The 16,822-nt window shown below is 41.2% G+C and overlaps 1 protein-coding gene across 1 annotated transcript; it reads right to left on the reverse strand.

The window, feature by feature from the left end:
• Positions 1-475: 475 nt before the first annotated feature.
• Positions 476-13,441, reverse strand: Yipf4 (Yip1 domain family member 4). The gene is made up of 6 exons (XM_057773398.1): positions 13,123-13,441; positions 11,055-11,214; positions 9,033-9,204; positions 5,722-5,799; positions 2,274-2,387; positions 476-864 (listed from the first exon to the last, which is right to left on the reverse strand). Exons 1-6 carry the CDS (start codon positions 13,199-13,201, stop codon positions 727-729), a joined length of 741 nt encoding a protein of 246 aa, XP_057629381.1. The 5' UTR covers positions 13,202-13,441; the 3' UTR covers positions 476-726.
• Between the last annotated feature and the right edge of the window lie 3,381 nt (positions 13,442-16,822).

Genomic DNA, 16,822 nt, shown 5'->3' on the forward strand with positions numbered 1-16,822 from the left:
TGATTTTAATGAATGACATATTAATTATATCTCTTGCTCCTTTGGTCAAAAAGATAAACAGAACTTTAAATCAAATGTTTAGACATTCAAAACTGTTTTTTAAGAGCATATACACACAAACCAAATCTATACTGCAACTATTATTTCAAAAATTACACACAATTTAAAAACAAATTTTAAGTTTTATAAAGAACATTAATGGCCAAATAAAGGAAAGTTTAAGCATCAGATTTAGTATCTTAATTTTTAGGCTATTCAGAAATATATTTTGTGAATAAGAATTATTTCATAAATATATATGTATAAATATAAATAGGTATCTACAGGATCTGTGGTGCAGGAGAAAATTCTTCAAAGAAAAAAATGCACTTTTATATTTTCAGGATGTTATCAATTCACACTCCAAGTGAGATACAATTTCCCATCTAGGTGCTTTTGGCACAAGTGTTCAGGTGAATATTGACACAATCTGAAAAAAACACAACACTTTTTATTTATTCGTGGAATATGAAGAACCAAACAGAATTCAGAATTCTGACCAAAGAATCCCAGATAACTGCAATTACTTAAATACAAAAAAATATTGTTTTAAAAAGACTTTAAACCTGCCTTTCTAACTGGAATGTATAAAATTTTACTAGTTATGTTTTTTCCAACCCCTTCAGCAAGAATTCCCAGCTCAATACAAATGTAACACCATCTTTTTCAACTCATGTACAACTTGGATCACACCCCAGTATATAAGGACAAAAAATAAATGTACAATAAAAAGATTGGATAAATGAGGAGAGGCTTTTTGGTCTTGAATTCTTCACCCACGAGTAATGAAGCAGCACTGTAGGCAGCCCAAAACACACCAAACAGCTTAAAGAAGAAAGAAGAAAACAGCAGCACATTAGCAAATCAATCAACATTTCTCTATCACAGAAAACAATTACAGTGTTTTAAAAAGTGATCCACCAAGTGAGACTTTTTAAGAATATTCTCTCTTGCTCTTTCCTTAACTTCTGTAATTAAAAAAGAAAAGAAACCTAGTTGTAAAAATCATTGGTACCTTCTATACAAAGAGAAACTTCCAGTCAGGCATAGTGGCACTCAACATAAATTCAAGGTCAGCTTGGACTACACAGTGAGTTCATGGCCAACTGTGGCTATAGTGTCAGACTGTCTCAAAATAAAAACAAAACCAGCAGCAAACTGAAATATAAAACACACACACACACACAAGACTTTTACAAAGTCAAAGCTGTAAAATACAACACACACACAACACACTTTCTTCTAAAAAGTCATAACCCCACGTGCCTTGGATACAATGTGCCAATCATGCAGCACACAAATAAATGAAACATGCTATGTAGACCTAGCTGGCCCCAAACTCAGAGACTGAATGGCAGCTTTCCTGAATGCTAGGATTAAAGGGCTATGCCACCATGCCCAGATTAAACTGAAAAGTTTCTAAGGCAAAAAAATCTAGTGTTTAGTCTTTTAATAAGTAGCCCTAGTGATAATGAAGTTATTTTTTATTTGTTGAAAATTGTTTCATTCAGTGTCCCACTGTCCTAGAATTCATTCTTTGGCTCAGGCTTGCTTTTGAACCCACAACACACTTGCCTTAGCCACCTGAGCGGTAAGGAGCATAAACTCACAGAGTCACCACAGCCTGCTGATGATCTGGCAACTTTTAAAAACACAATTATTTATGCCAAACTGAATAATTTGATACCTAAAAGAGGGCTCACAATTTAAGTTAAAACTATATACGCTATTATTATCACTCTTTTCCTAGGAATAGGAAGAGGCACCAGGGTTTGGTGAAAAAGAGGAGCACCAGGCTGTACTTTAAGACAAACTTCAAACGCTCAGGTATCTGAGAGTAACTTTGAATTTCTGGTCCTCTTGTCTTTATCTTCCAAGTAGTGGGATTAAGATGTGTGCTAGTTTCAGTGGAATTTTAAATAAATACCCCCAAATCTGTTACATGAATTCATATTTAATAGTACTGAGATGAAATACTATAAAATTTTAAAGTATGATTATCCTGAAATTTTATTTGGTTTCCAGCCTTCCCAAAATGCCTACAGATTTCATAATTACTGGTGACAGCAGGTGGGGCGGGGGAATCAGAAGAAACCACATTGGTAAAAAAGTCTCTGTTCCCAAATACTACTGTCTCGGGAAGTTTTAGGTTATGATATTCTTATCTGCAGATCCAGCATACTTTCATACAAAAAACAGTTAGCTGTATAATTCATACTATATAAATAACTTACTTTTATAAGTGTAGACACCATTTCAAAAGATCCGACCACCAAAAGTATAGGGGCTATTACAATGAGAGGAAGTAATGAATATCCTATCACTCCAAGAACTTGGCCATATGCAACCTGTGAATTTTAAAAAATTTAAATAAACATCATAGGAATCAGAATACTTAGGCACTTTTCAATATCATTCTTTGTTGTACTGACATAAATAAAAAAATTAGGAAATCATAAAGTATCATGCCCAACATATTTTAAATTATCACCTCCTTTTATATATTCCAGGGCCAGATATATCACTATATTTTCAATATGCTTCAGTTTCAAAACCCACATATGCAGCTCTTATCTCTAGCTCGAGGATTATGTCTAGCCACCTACAGTACAGATCATTATACTGTATACATGTGATATACATAAAGTTATGCTTAAACTGGGCGGTGGTAGCACACACCTTTAATCCCAGCACTTAAGAGGCAGAGACAGGTGAATCTCTGAGTTCGTGGCCAGCCTGGTCTACAAAGTGAATTCCAGGACAGCCAACGCTGTTACATAGAGAAACCCTGTCTCGAAAAACAAAGTTTCTCTTAAAAATAAAAGAAGAAGAAAGCCTTCCTGTGGTTTAGGAAAAGTACCTTCCCTTAGAAATGGAGTTCAGAAGGCTGTGAGCCATTATCATGTGCTCTGGAAGAGCAGTAAGTGCTCTTGACCACAGAGCCATAATCTCCAGCTTCCCTCCCCTTTTCTAAGACAAGGTCTCATACAACTCAGGATGACTTCAAACTCACTATGTAGCCAAGGACAACACAGAACTCCTCATCTTTCTGCTTCAATCTCTGTAGTGTTGACATTATGGGTTTGACCTACAATGCCTAGCATTTCTGCTGGGGGAATGTGGTAAGAAAACAAGATTTCACCATGTAGCCCAAGCTGGCTTCAAACTTGATCCTTTGCCACAGCCTTTCCAGTGCCAGGATTACAGGTGTGGAACAGTATACTTGGCTCAAAAACCATTTTAAAATGTCATAATCACCATCTTCAGATAAAAAGCCAAGATCTAAAGAAGTCATGTGTGGCAAAGAGAGACAGAAAGAAGGGCAACTAGGAGACAGTGAACAGAAACTTACCATAACAATTTTTAAAATTTTTTTTTACTAATGTGTATGTTCGTGGGTCTATGTGTATGTGCTGATGGAGGTCAGAACAAGGCATTAGATCCCCTGGAACTGGTGTGATAAACTGTTTTTAGATGATATGCCAGGGCTGGGAACTGAACTCAGTGCTCTGTAAGAGCAACAAGTGCTCTCAAGTGCTGAACCCTCTCTCTGGCCCATATTTTCACTTTTGACAGTGCTAGGAATTTAACCCAGGTCTTCAAATTTTAGCTACACCACAGCCTTCAAGTAAACATTTCATCAAAGCAGTCAAAAACATATTTTCTCTCATTCAAGAACTAATCAAGCCCTACCGGTAATACTAAAGTTCCAAGATTGCCATGTTCAGGGTATAATAATGTTTTCTTGTTTCTTGAGACAGCATCCATCCACAAAGCCCTGGCTCTCCTGGAACTTACCATGTAGACAAGGCTCAGTGGTTAAGAGCACTGCCTGCTCTTCCTAAAGGTTCTGAGTTCAATTCTCAGCAATCACATGGTGGCTCACAACCATCTGTAATGAGATCTGGTGCCCTCTTGAGGAAGAGACATGGTCAGTCATCCTCATCAACTTAGATCATGAAACCCAATATGGACAAGTTCAACAGAACTGCCATATATGGGCTGCCCATGCATGCTTAGCATTGCCAGGGCATACATTTCATTTTCTTCCCTCTTCAAGAACAAGTGTCTTAACCACTGAGCTAACTCTTCAGCTCCCAGATTAATTTTTTAATGACAATTTTATGTATATGGATAGAAATTCCTAACTAGAACAAACTTTTCTTTTTGAGACAGTTTCTCTTGGTCTTGAGATAGGGTTGAGATAGAGTTCTCTGTGTAGCTTTGGAGCCTGTTCTGGAACTCACTTTATAGACAGTGCTGGCCTCAAACTCACAGAGAACTGCCTGCCTCTGCCTCTTGAGTACTGGGATTAAAGGCGTGTAGCACTACCACCACCTGGCCTGGAACAAACTTTTAAGAAACTATTACTCCCTGAGTTTTGGAGTAGTATCTAGGAACAATATTTACATTCACCTGAAAAGCTATCGAAAATACCCTATTTTCCAGCTGTTTAGTCATGTGAAGCCTTGCTTTCTTCATATAATTTAACTAAAGCTAGACATCATAAGGCATTGATGAAGAAAGTCAGTCTTAAAAGCTAGCCTCCAAAAAGCCACATGTCAAAATTACTCTTCTAACAATCCTGTTTCGGAAAGCCTTTAGCTATACGAAACTCTGCTTCAAAAAACAAAAACTCACGCCAGGCGGTGGTGGCACGTGCCTTTAATCCCAGCATTCGGGGGCAGAGGCAGGGGATCTCTGGGAGTTCAAGGCCAGCCTGGTCTACAAGAGCTAGTTCCGGGACAGGCACCAAAGCTACAGAGAAACCCTGTCTCGAAAAAACAAAAACAACAACAAAAAAAAAAAAACAAAAAACAAAAACAAAACAAAACAAAAACCCACTCTATTTTCAATTAGGGCAATTTCTGATTAACATAAGGGAATCTCTATGGTAACTGAGAACTGGTATGAAACCTATTGTCAACTCTATGCTTCTGTATATTTGATAGGTAGAAAGTGATCTCTCCTCTTCGTTCCTTGCATTTATTGAGTAGATTTAATATCTGTATCAACCATCTGAATGGAACTAGTATAAAGGTAACTTCCAGGACAAGAACCATTTATTATTTATTATTATAGTTGGGCATGGTGGCATGCACCTTTAATTTCAGCACTCGGGGACAGAGGCAGGTGGAATTCTGTTGAGTTTGAGGCCAGCTTGGTGTACAAAGTGAGTTCCAAGACAGCCAGAACTATGTAGACAGATCCTGTATCAAAAAATAAAAACAATAACCAAAGACTCATTTATTAGCCAGGTATGGCAGGTCACACCTGTTTGAGGCCAGTTTGGTCTATACAGCAGTTTTGGGTTAGTAGGGGCCATAAACTGACACTATCTCAAAACAAACAAACAAACAAACAAACATATAAATAGGCTGGGGGGAGGGCTCAGGGTCATAAGCATGTACTTCTTTTTCAGTACACCTGAGTTCAGTTCCCAATACCTGCCCAACTCTAGCTCAACAAGGTCTGATGACTTCTTTTTTTAAAGCAGTGTGTGCTTATCTCTACCTTTTTACCTCAACCCTTAGGAAGTAGAAGCAGGCAGATCTTTGCAAGTTCAAGGCTAGTCTGGTCTACACAGTGAGTTCCAGCTAGCTAGGGCTCTAAAGAGAGACTGTCTAGAAAACAAAATAAAAACAAACACTAAAGAAGCCATCTCTCAAAATTAATACTTACTTCTCCACCAAGAACTCTAGCCAGTAAGAAAATTGTCAGTGAACCAAATATCCAAATAGTTATAATCCATGAGACCACCTTAAAGAGGGAAAAAAAAAATCATTAACTAAAGAAAAGTCTAATAAACTACTAAGCTTTCAGAAATTCAACTTTCTGCAACTTATGACAGCTTAGCAAGCCCCATTTCAAGACAGAGGTTCTGTTAGTACTCAAGTACATTTCCAAAACTTACAAATACAAGGTTTAATACAAACTTAGAACCAAACTGAAAGTTCAACAATTACTAACTACTTATAGAAACTTCAGTATCTCAAGAACATGCTAAAAGATTTGGGGGCGGGGAGGTTGGTTTTTCAAGACAAGGTTTCTCTGTTTAACAGCCTTTAGAAACCCTTTCTCTAATCCAAAAAGAAAAAAAGCAGAAACATAAGCATATATAAAGAAACACACACAGGGCCTAGATCTTAGTTTCCTTCATTTTGAATAAGGTCTCACAATGTAGTGCATGCTAGCTTCAAACTCACTGTGTAGCTCAGGATGAGCTCACACTTACAGCAGTCTTCCTGCCTCAGCCTCCCACTACACCCAGCTTACAGATTTTGTTTCCTAACAGTCCCTCATGAGAACTGAGCCTTTATAAGTGTACTGTCTGCTTCTCAGGCTACACCAGAGAATAATGCAAAATTAGTTCATAAATACCTGTGGAGTTAGAAGAAAGGTTACTCAAAAAGTATGTTATATGGAGGTGGGAAGCAGCTCAGCTGAGAAAGTGCTTGAACACTTGAATCCTCATTCTGAGGAGTCCTGGAGGTAGGATTGCCAATTAGGACTGAAGTAGAGGTAGTAGCCAGTGGCTGGCTGTTATGCTTTTCTGACCTTCAGATTCAACCCTAATATCTGTCTCTGGGTTTTTATTACAAACGTAAGATTGAAGCTTTTATTCTCAGGACCCACACAAAAAGCTAGGTGAAGTGGCACACACTTGTAATCCCAGCACTGAAGAAATGGAGACAGAACTTAGCCTAACCGGCAAGCCCCAGGTCTAATGTAGATGTTGTCTCAGAAATCAAAGTTCTGAAGAACAACCATCAAAGTTGACTTCTGTGGTCTCCATGTGAAATGCACAACTACACACTCACCTATGCACACACATACACATACGAGTTAAGGGTTCAAAGGTCAAAGAAAACCTGAAGATGTTCCCAATGGCTAATAAGCAGGAACAAACTGAACAATAATATAAACGGTAATATTGGGTTATAGTTTAGAGAACAAAATAAATATTGAATATACTGATGTAAATAACTGAGTACTTAAGTAACAGAAAGAAGGGTGACTGTTCCTTAGAAAATATTAATAAACATAGATGAAATGAAGGAAATAGGGTAATCATCATTCAATGACTACTATAGTACTAATCAGGTAAAAAATTTATTGGGCTCAAGTTTGATGAGAAACAAGGTATTTACATAAGTGCAAAGTATCTCTAGAACACACATAAAGAACAAGTTAAACTGGTGGCACATACCTATATCTTAATACTCAGGAATCTGGGGCAGGAGGATCATAAGATCAAGGCCTAGGCTACAGAGTGAGTCCCAAAACAAAAGTAAAAACAAATTAGCAAGACTATGTCTCAGGAAAAAAAAAGGCTGGATATATACAGCTCAGAGATAAAGAACTTACTGAGCAGGAATGAGACCTATATTTGTTCGCTTTCCTATGGCTGTGATAAGCAGCATGACCATATGCAACCTGTTTTTCTTTCTTTCTTTTGCTTTTTTAAGACAAGGTCTCACTATGTATCCCTGGCTGTCCTGCTGTCCTGGAACTTGTTATATGTAGATCATCAGACCAGTCTTAAACTCACAGAGACCTACCTGATGGTTCTGCTTCCCAAGCTAGGAATAATGCATGCCCCACAACACCTGGCCTAATAGCATCATATGACAAGACAATTCAAAATCATCTAGGAAAGTTGGGCACTGGTGGAGCATGCTTTTAACACCAGCATCCGGGAGGCAGAGGCATGTGGATGTCTGTGAGTTCTAGGCAGCCTGGTCAAGAAGCTAGTTCTAGGACAGGCAAGGTTATGCAGAGAAACCCTGTCTCAAAAAACCAAAACAAAAACTAAAAAAACAACCCCCACTCCCAAAACAACAACAAAATCACCTAGGAGACAGAACTTGGATAGGAGTTTCTAAGTTTGGTTATTGTTTTTTTTAAAAAAAATATTTATTTATTTATTTATTTATTTATTTATTTATTTATTTATTTATTATGTACACAATATTCTTTTTGTGTGTATGTATGCAGGCCAGAAGAGGGCACCAGACCTCATTACAGATGGTTGTGAGCCACCACGTGGTTGCCGGGAACTGAACTCAGGACCTTTGGAAGAGCAGACAATGCTCTTAACCACTGAGCCATCTCTCCAGCCCCTAAGTTTGGTTATTGTACGTGGGTAGATCTACCCTAATGAATGAAATGGAAGAGGCAAGCTTCTCCCACAATGTCCTCCCTGCCATAAATTGTGAACAAAAATAAATCCTTCCTTAATGTGCTTCTGCCAGGTATTTAGTCATAGCAACAAGTAATGTAACTAATAGATGGCCAAAAAATGGCTCTGTTGTAAGAACACGTCACTCTTCCAAGACCCAAATTTAAATGCCAGCACTCACACTGCGTATGATTTCAACTCCTGTAGAATCCAATACCTCTGACTTTCCCAGGTACCAGCACTCCATGCACACACACACACCTCTCCCCCACTACACACACGCATATTTGAGACAGGACCTTGCTATGTAGACCAGGCTGTCCTTGAACTCACAGAAACCACCTGCTTCTGCCTAACATATACACATAATTAAAAACAGTAAAATTAATCACAAAAAAAAAAATAAAATGTGGAAAACCTGGGGCTAGAGAGACAGCTGAATGATTAAGAGTACTTGTTGCTCTTGCAAGGGACCGAGGTGACTCTTAGCACCCAAAGGATGACTAAGAACCACCCATAAGCCTAGCTCCAAAGGTCCAACAGACATGCACACAGCACACACATTTGCATATAGGCAAAACATACATATAAAGTAAAATAAATAAAAATCTAAAATAAAATATGGATAAGCTGAGAAAGAATTAATCCAAGGTACTTCATTCAGAAACAATTTTAGAAATGAACAAGTGAGAAAAAAATAGGCAAACGTAAAACATCTCTCAAATGTGTTTTTATAGTAAATATGTGACTACATTTAATTTTTGAACGTCATAAAAAGACCTAACATTTATATAAAATGAGGTATACTTACCCTAAACTGTCCATATAATGATATCATTGAAAAGAAAAGGACAACAGCCAGTGGACCCCAAAAGTCAGGATTGTCTCTCACTACTTGTCTATTAAAACCAAGCGATGGCATTGGCATCAAAACACAACGGATTTTGTAGTAAATATCTTTTAGATCAATGTCCAATTCTTCCCTATAAATTTAAAATAAGATTCTTAAAAAAAACATATAATTTTGAACAGTAAAACAGGTTTAAAATAACTTTAAACTTAAACTAGTTAATATGATACCCACAGGTTAACATCTGCATGTGAAGTATCTATGAGACTGATTTCATGAGAAAATATCTATCAAGCTCACAGTTGCTGGGGTAACAGTTGCTTACAGTTGAAATAGCAGGTATGAAGGGAAACAAAGTGCTTCCAAGATCTGCCTCTGTCTGAGTACTGGGATAAAAGTGTGTGCCACCTTGCCTGGCCCATAATTACGTTTTAGACCTGAGTTTCAGCCTTAACCTTGCTGAACCTTGCTTTTAGATGACACTGACTATTTGGGATAGCTGGTCAAACAAGATAAATAGTGTAGAGCATATCTATTTATATGTGTGTTTAAGACAAAGACAGTTTTTTTTTTTGTTTTTTTTTTCAAAGTGGTCACTCTTGCTGGGCAATGGTGGTGCATGCCTTTAATCCCAGCACTTGGGAGGAAAAGGCAGGTGGATCTCTGTGAGTTTGAGGCCAGCCTGGTCTACAAAAGAGTTCCAGGACAGGTCCCAAAGAAACACAGAGAAACCCTGTCTCGAAAAACAAAACAAAACAAAACAAACAAACAAAAAATGGTCACTGTCTCTTTTGAGAGAGGGTTTCACTAAGTATCCTTGCTGGCCTGGAACTCAAAAAGACCACCTGTCCTTGTCTCCAGAGTGTTGAGATTAAAGGCATGCCAGGAGAGTGGATTTTGCTCTTTCTTCTCAAGATCACTTATAACATATGAGTGTGAATGTTTGAGCACAGGCAGGTCTACGTGTGGGTGCCAGTGCACACACTGTACATACTGAGGCCAGAAGGTGCAGAGTGCGCTACTCTATTGATCTCCATGTAGTCCTTTTAAGATAGGGTATCTGCCTGAACCTAGGCTCAGGTTTTCTTGGCCAAACTCCTAATTCTTAGGTATCTACCTCTCAAAAACTGAGATTACAAACATATAGTACAAAGCCCAGCTTCCAGCTTTAAAAATTTATATATATATATATACACACACACATATACAGTTTTCCTTTTTTGAGACAGAGTTTCTCTGTAAAACAGTACTGGCTGTCAGGGAACTTGCTTTGCAGACCAGGCTGGCCTCGAACTCACAGAGATCCACATGCCTCTGCCCAGAGTACTTGGGATTAAAGGTGTGTGCCACCACCTGGCCAGCTTTAAAACTTTTAAGAGATATTTTTTTAAAACAAATGTTTTATCTGCAGGTATGTCTGTGTAATACACGCGTGCCTGATGCCCTCAGAAGAGGAAATCAGATCCCTTGGAACTGGAGTTACAAGCAGCTGTGAGCCACCATGTGGATTCTGGGAACAGAAACCCAGTCCCTGCAAGAGCAGTCACGCCATTTCTCCAGTTCCCGTTTAAAAACCCCTATCACCCACAGCCAACAGGCTAAGAGCATTTTCCTCATCACTTCAGGTGCTAGTAAAACTAGTGCTAAAACCTGCTTTTAAAGACTTTATGTGTGTATGTGTTTGTATAAGCGAATGCCATGTATATACAGGCGCCTACAAAGGCCAGAAGACTGGTCAGATCCCCACAGGCTGGAGTTACAGGCAGCTGTGTTGCCTGAGATGTACGATGACGGCACTAAAACTCAAGCTCTCTGAAAGAGCAGGAAGTACTCATAACTACTGAGCCATCTCTCTAGGCCCTGCTACCGGTTTTCACCTAAACGGTTAAAATTTTCCTTTAACTGGCTTTAAAAATATAAAAGAACATAAACATCCCACAGAATAGGTCCTAAAGATCACAAAAGACACATCCCTTCACGTACAAAAGTGGCTTGTTATCTTCAGGGTCCTCATCTTCAACTTCCAGAAGCCAGCCATACCCTCTTTGTCTCAGAAATGTGGTAGCTGTAGATTCTTTGATAAAATCTCCACCTCCGCCGAGATTTAATTTGACATCTGGGGCTGCTATAGAACCACTGAGATCTTAGGAGAGAAGACAAAACTGTGACCAGAGAGAAATATGTGAATGTGAACCAAAATGTACATATATTCATATAATTATACTTTGTCAATCCTTTGGATATTTGCTATTCCATATAATCTTCAAGTTTCATCAGACAGACATTGTGCCACTTTTTATTTTACAATTAGAAACAACAACAACAAAACGGAACTGGTGAAAGACAAGGCAGGTACAATGGTACAGGCCTGTCATCCTAGTGTTCAGGAGGCGAAGGCCCAGGTTGGCCTCGAATTCAGTACATAGACAAAGATGATCTTCAACTTCTGGCCTTCCTGCTTCCACCTCCCAAAGCTAGAATGAGTCACCAGAAGGCCTTTATACAGGGGCTGGAGACTCAACTCAGAGGCTCCTGCCTACTACCAACTAAGTTCCTCCTCAGCCCTATACCATACTTTCTAGAGCAGGTATCATGTACCTCTTTCCTATCAGTCCATTATCTGAGAGGCTATATTTTGTAAAATGATTACCTCCTTAAGATTTTCCTGACTTTTGTTGATCTTGAATTCTCCATCTGTCTCAGCCTCTCAAGAGCAGGGATTACAGACGTGATCGACCTGGCCTGGCTTTCTCTGATCTACGTAGGGATAATTTTCCTTTTAATCTTTTATTAAATTCTAAGACAGTGCTGCTCAAAAATGCTAAGATGCTTATGAATTACCCAGGGATCCTGATAAATATAAATTCAGACTAAGGAAGATTATACCCATGTGTCAGGTAATGTTAATTCTGCTGGCCTGCAGCATAAACCAGATACAGAATTATCAATTTGTTTGACATAAAATAATGACACCTAGCTACTCTGGAGACTGAGGCAAGATGTCATATTCAAGGCAATACTGGCTACATACTGAGTTTACAGCCAGCCTGAGTAACTTAATATGACTGGTCTTAAAGGGCTGTGCCACCACCACCTGGCTCCAAAATAATTTCTAAAGGAGAAAACAAAACATAGTCAAAGAAATCAAATTTCAAAGAAAATCCATGTTCATCTCCAGACTGAAATTTCTTTTCTTTCCTCTTTGTTGAGACAAGGCCCTGGTGAGCCTGGAACTTGATATGTATGTAGTCCAGGCTGGCCTCAAACTCAGCGATCTACCAGTCTCTGTCTTCCAAGCATGGGGATCACTGGGATTCACTACCCAACACACCGTAGTCTCTTACACTGTATTTCTAAAGCAAAATCAGCTTGTTTTTTCATGCTGGGAAGTTAAATCTAGTCCCTGGAAAGTAAACAAAATTAAAGCAAAACCCCAAAATTACTAGCAGATAAAGAGTCAGGTTACAAGGAGTTGAACGAAGTGGGGAAGGGAATCCCAAATGCAGCACAAAAATCTTCCCAGAACCAGTAGTTGATCAAAACAATACAAGCCAAGTCTGTAGAGGCTGTTGGGGACACGGAGTTGAATTTCTAAAGTTTCAAATGCTCCTAAACCCAGTTTTTTGAATATTGTGGTCAAACACTACAAACTGGACACAGGGATCTGAGCTAGAAAACAAATCCAATAAAAACCACGACTCCTTTGAAGTTCGTTCTCCTTAAGCCGCCAAAGGTAACCTCAGGAGAAAGAGAAAACAAACAAAAAGCTTTTCTGTTAATAGCAGAGGAACACAGCCCCACTTTGTTCTCATTCTTTGATCCTTCACTCTTTTGAGCAACTGCGGAGTGGAACATTTCAGAAAGAAAACCCTGACCGACCGGCGGGTCACTGGTCACCCCGCCCGTCGCCGGAGGGGGTGGCCCAGCGGCGGGGCCCGCGCCCCGCACCCTCCCGAGTCATCTGCGGCCTCGGGGGAAGGCTCAGCGGGCACAGGGGCGGAGTCCACACTCGGCCATCCCTGCTCCGGAGCCCCGTCGGGCCCACTCTCACCTTCCGCGTCCGCCGAGGAGACGAAGGTGAAGTCCCCGTTGGCGGGCGCATAGGCCGGGGGCGGGCCCGGAGGCTGCATCCCGCCGGCCTCGGAGCCCACGGCGGTGCTGGGGCGCGGCTGGGCCCGGGTCCTCGCACGGTGACGACCGTGCTAGCGGGCGGCCTGCGAGCCTGGAGGCGCGAGCTGGGACGAGGGCGGAGACGCGCGAGCCAGGCCACTCGGCTGCTCCCGACGAGGTCGCACCGGAGCCCGGCCGGTGGCGAGCTCCCAAGCACCACGACGCCGGCGCCCTGACAGGACCATAACAGTGACAGCGCCGCCGGGATTGGCTGTTTGTAATCTGCTCTCCAATTGGCTCCCTGGGGGAGGTTATGATTGGCCCTTCCTCTTGTTGATTCCGGAAACCAACCGTGTACCGGAAGTTACCTCGGGAAATCTCTGTCCCGCCCTAAGCTGTTTGTTTAAATGGTTTACTCTCTCTCTTTTTTTTTTCCCCCTTCAGTTTTTATAAACGCATTCTTTTCCTTGTAGATAAACAGAATTTGAGAGGTTAGTCGTATGGCTCACGCTTGTAGTCCCTGCGCTGTGAAGACTGAGGCAGTAGAAACATTGGGCGTTTAGAGGCCAGGTTTGGCTACCAAGTGAGACCCCCGCCTGCGCCACCACCGCCAGACTGAGACCCCACCCCCCATCTAAAACCAAAACAAACTCACAAAAACTACTTAAGTTTCAAGACTTCAATCCCTCATCTCTGACTCCAGAATTCTGCTACCTTTACTCGTTAGTTGTGTAGAATATTGACAACGTTACATGTCCTTTCAAAGACTTAATCTCCTCACCTTTAACATAAAGAGGCTGGGTGACAGAATGGGCATAGTAAGGCTGTAAATCGCTACCTACAGACTAGATATAGTCTAGTCGAATTCATTTATTAGGAAGGCGACAGGCCAGAGAGAAGAAATTAGTACCACACTTAACAGCAACTAGTCCCCTTGCTTCTCACCTAGTGTTCACGTCATCTGTGCCTGCAGAAGCCACAAGAGGGCGTCAGATCCCCTAGAACTGGTGTTAAAGCAGATTTGCACCACCTGAGTGGGTACTGGGAACTCAAACGCAAATCTCTACAAAGGAGGCAAGTGCACTTAACCTCTGAGTCATCTTTCTAGCCCCTCATCGATGTTTATAATCTTAAAATGTATTTTAATCATTTTAATTATGTATATATGTATACACAGAAGTGCAGGCTCCTGCAAGACCACAACACAGCGTCCACTTCCCTGACAAGGGTGCTGGGAACAGAACTTGGAAACTCTGCAAGAGCAGTTTCCGCTCTAAAATATGAGCCACATCTTTGGTCCCTACCTATGTTTTTAAATGTTCAAATTATTCTACTTAAATTTAAAATTCAAGATACATAAAAGTGGCTTTCAGTTTGGAGAGTTCTGAGGGTATATTGTGAAACAGACGTGGAAAGATGTACAATGAATCTATAATGTTGCAAAGGAAAGGCATACCCTGTAATTTTTTTTTTTTTCTGAGAAAGGGTGTCTCCTTGTAGGGAGCCTGTCCTGCCCTGGAACTCGCTCTGTAGTCCAGGCTGGGATCAAAGGCATGCACCACCACGCCCAGTGGTGTATTTATTTTTTTTAAATATATTTATTATGTATATAGTGTTCTGTCTACATGTATGCCTGCTGGTCAGGAGAGGGTGCCAAATCTTATGACAGATAGTTTTTGAGTGACCATGTGGTTGCTGGGAATTGAACTCAGGACCTCTGGAAGAGCAGACAGTGCTCTTAACCGCTGAGCCATCTCTCCAGCCTTCAGCGGTGTATTTAAAGAAGTGGCATAATGCAGTGCAGGCAGGCCCCCGAGTTCATATCTACCTGAGGTTTTCTTTTTTTTTTTCTTTTTTTTCTTTTGGTTTTTCGAGACAGGGTTTCTCTGTGGTTTTTGGAGCCTGTCCTGGAACTAGCTCTTTTCTATTTATTTATTTATTTATTTATTTATTTATTTATTTATTTATTTATTTATTATGTATACAATATTCTGTCTGTGTGTCTGCAGCCAGAAGAGGGCATCAGATCTCATTTCAGATGGTTGTGAGCCACCATGTGGTTGCTGGGAATTGAACTCAGGATCTTTGGAAGAGCAGGCAGTGCTCTTAACCTCTGAGCCATAAGAGGGCATCAGATCTCATTTCAGATGGTTGTGAGCCACCATGTGGTTGCTGGGAATTGAACTCAGGATCTTTGGAAGAGCAGGCAGTGCTCTTAACCTCTGAGCCATCTCTCCAGCCCCCCTGGAACTAGCTCTTATAGACCAGGCTGGTCTCGAACTCACAGAGATCCACCTGCCTCTGCCTCCCAAGTGCTGGGATTAAAGGCGTGTGCCACCACCACCTGGCCACCTGAGGTTTTCTTGAACTTCTTATCTTCCTCTTTCTGCCTTCCCAGTGAAGTCATTACAGGCCTGGCCCATCATGTCTTCTTTCTGCAGTACTGGGGACCAATCTCTGTGTTTAATAAATGCTATCCGAAAGCCGGGTGGTGGTGGCGCATGCCTTTAATCCCAGCACTCGGGAGGCAGAGGCAGGCGGATCCCTGTGAGTTCGAGGCCAGCCTGGTCTACAAAAGCTAGTTCCGGGACAGGCTCCAAAGCCACAGAGAAACCCTGTATCTAAAAACCAAAACAAACAAACAAACAAATAAATGCTATCTGAGTACTGGACCAACTAAGATACATCCTCAGCCCCCTTTATATTTCTTTCTTGGGAGTTAGAAAATGCTACGGAGTGAGGAAATAAGTGCTTGGCAGCTAGGAGAGCCTGTTGCTTTTCTACAAGACCCTAGCTCAGTTCTCAGTGAGCTAGGCAGCTCACAACCACCTCCAGCAGGCGTAGGGGGGAGGCCGCTTGTTGGTTCCTGGCCACCCAGCTAGCTTAGACCCAAAATAACCATACAGAAACTGTATTAATTAAATCACTGCTTGGCCCATTAGCTCTAGCTTCTTATTGGCTAACTCTTACATCTTAATTTAACCCATCTCCATTAATCTCTGTATTGCCATGTGGCTATGACTTACTGGGTGAAGTTCCCAGTGTCTGTCTCTGGCAGCAGCTCCTTGGCTTCCCTCTGACTCTGCCCCTTTTTTCCCCAGCATTCAGTCCAGTCCTCCTTGCCTAGCTCTGCTCTGCCCCACCCTCCTCTGCTATAGGCTCAAAGCAGTTCTTTATTCATTAATGGTAATCACAGCGTACAGAGGGAAATCCACATCACAGCAGGTCTGATATTGATGTCCTATTCAGCGCCCCTCTGACACCTGAACACATATGACATGTGTACACACACAAGAGCACACACACACAAAGATTTTCTTTTAAAGCTGTGTGTCTTAGGGGTTCTATTGCTTTGAAGAAATAACATGATCAAAGCATGTTGGGTAGGGAGTGGTTTGTTTTGCCCACACTTCCAGGTAATAGTCCATCACTGAGAGACATCAGGGCAGGACCTGGAGGCAGGAGCTGATGCAGAGGCCATGGAGGGGTACTTTTATTGACTTGCTCTTCATGGTTTGCTCAACCTGCTTTCTTATAGAACCCAGGACCACCAACCAGGAATGGCACCACCCACAATGGGCTGGACCCGCCCCCATCAATGACTAGTTAAGAAAATACCATAGGCTTGGGTACAACCTGAT

This window comes from Chionomys nivalis, chromosome 1 (assembly GCF_950005125.1).
Source record: "Chionomys nivalis chromosome 1, mChiNiv1.1, whole genome shotgun sequence".
NCBI lineage: Eukaryota > Metazoa > Chordata > Mammalia > Rodentia > Cricetidae > Chionomys > Chionomys nivalis.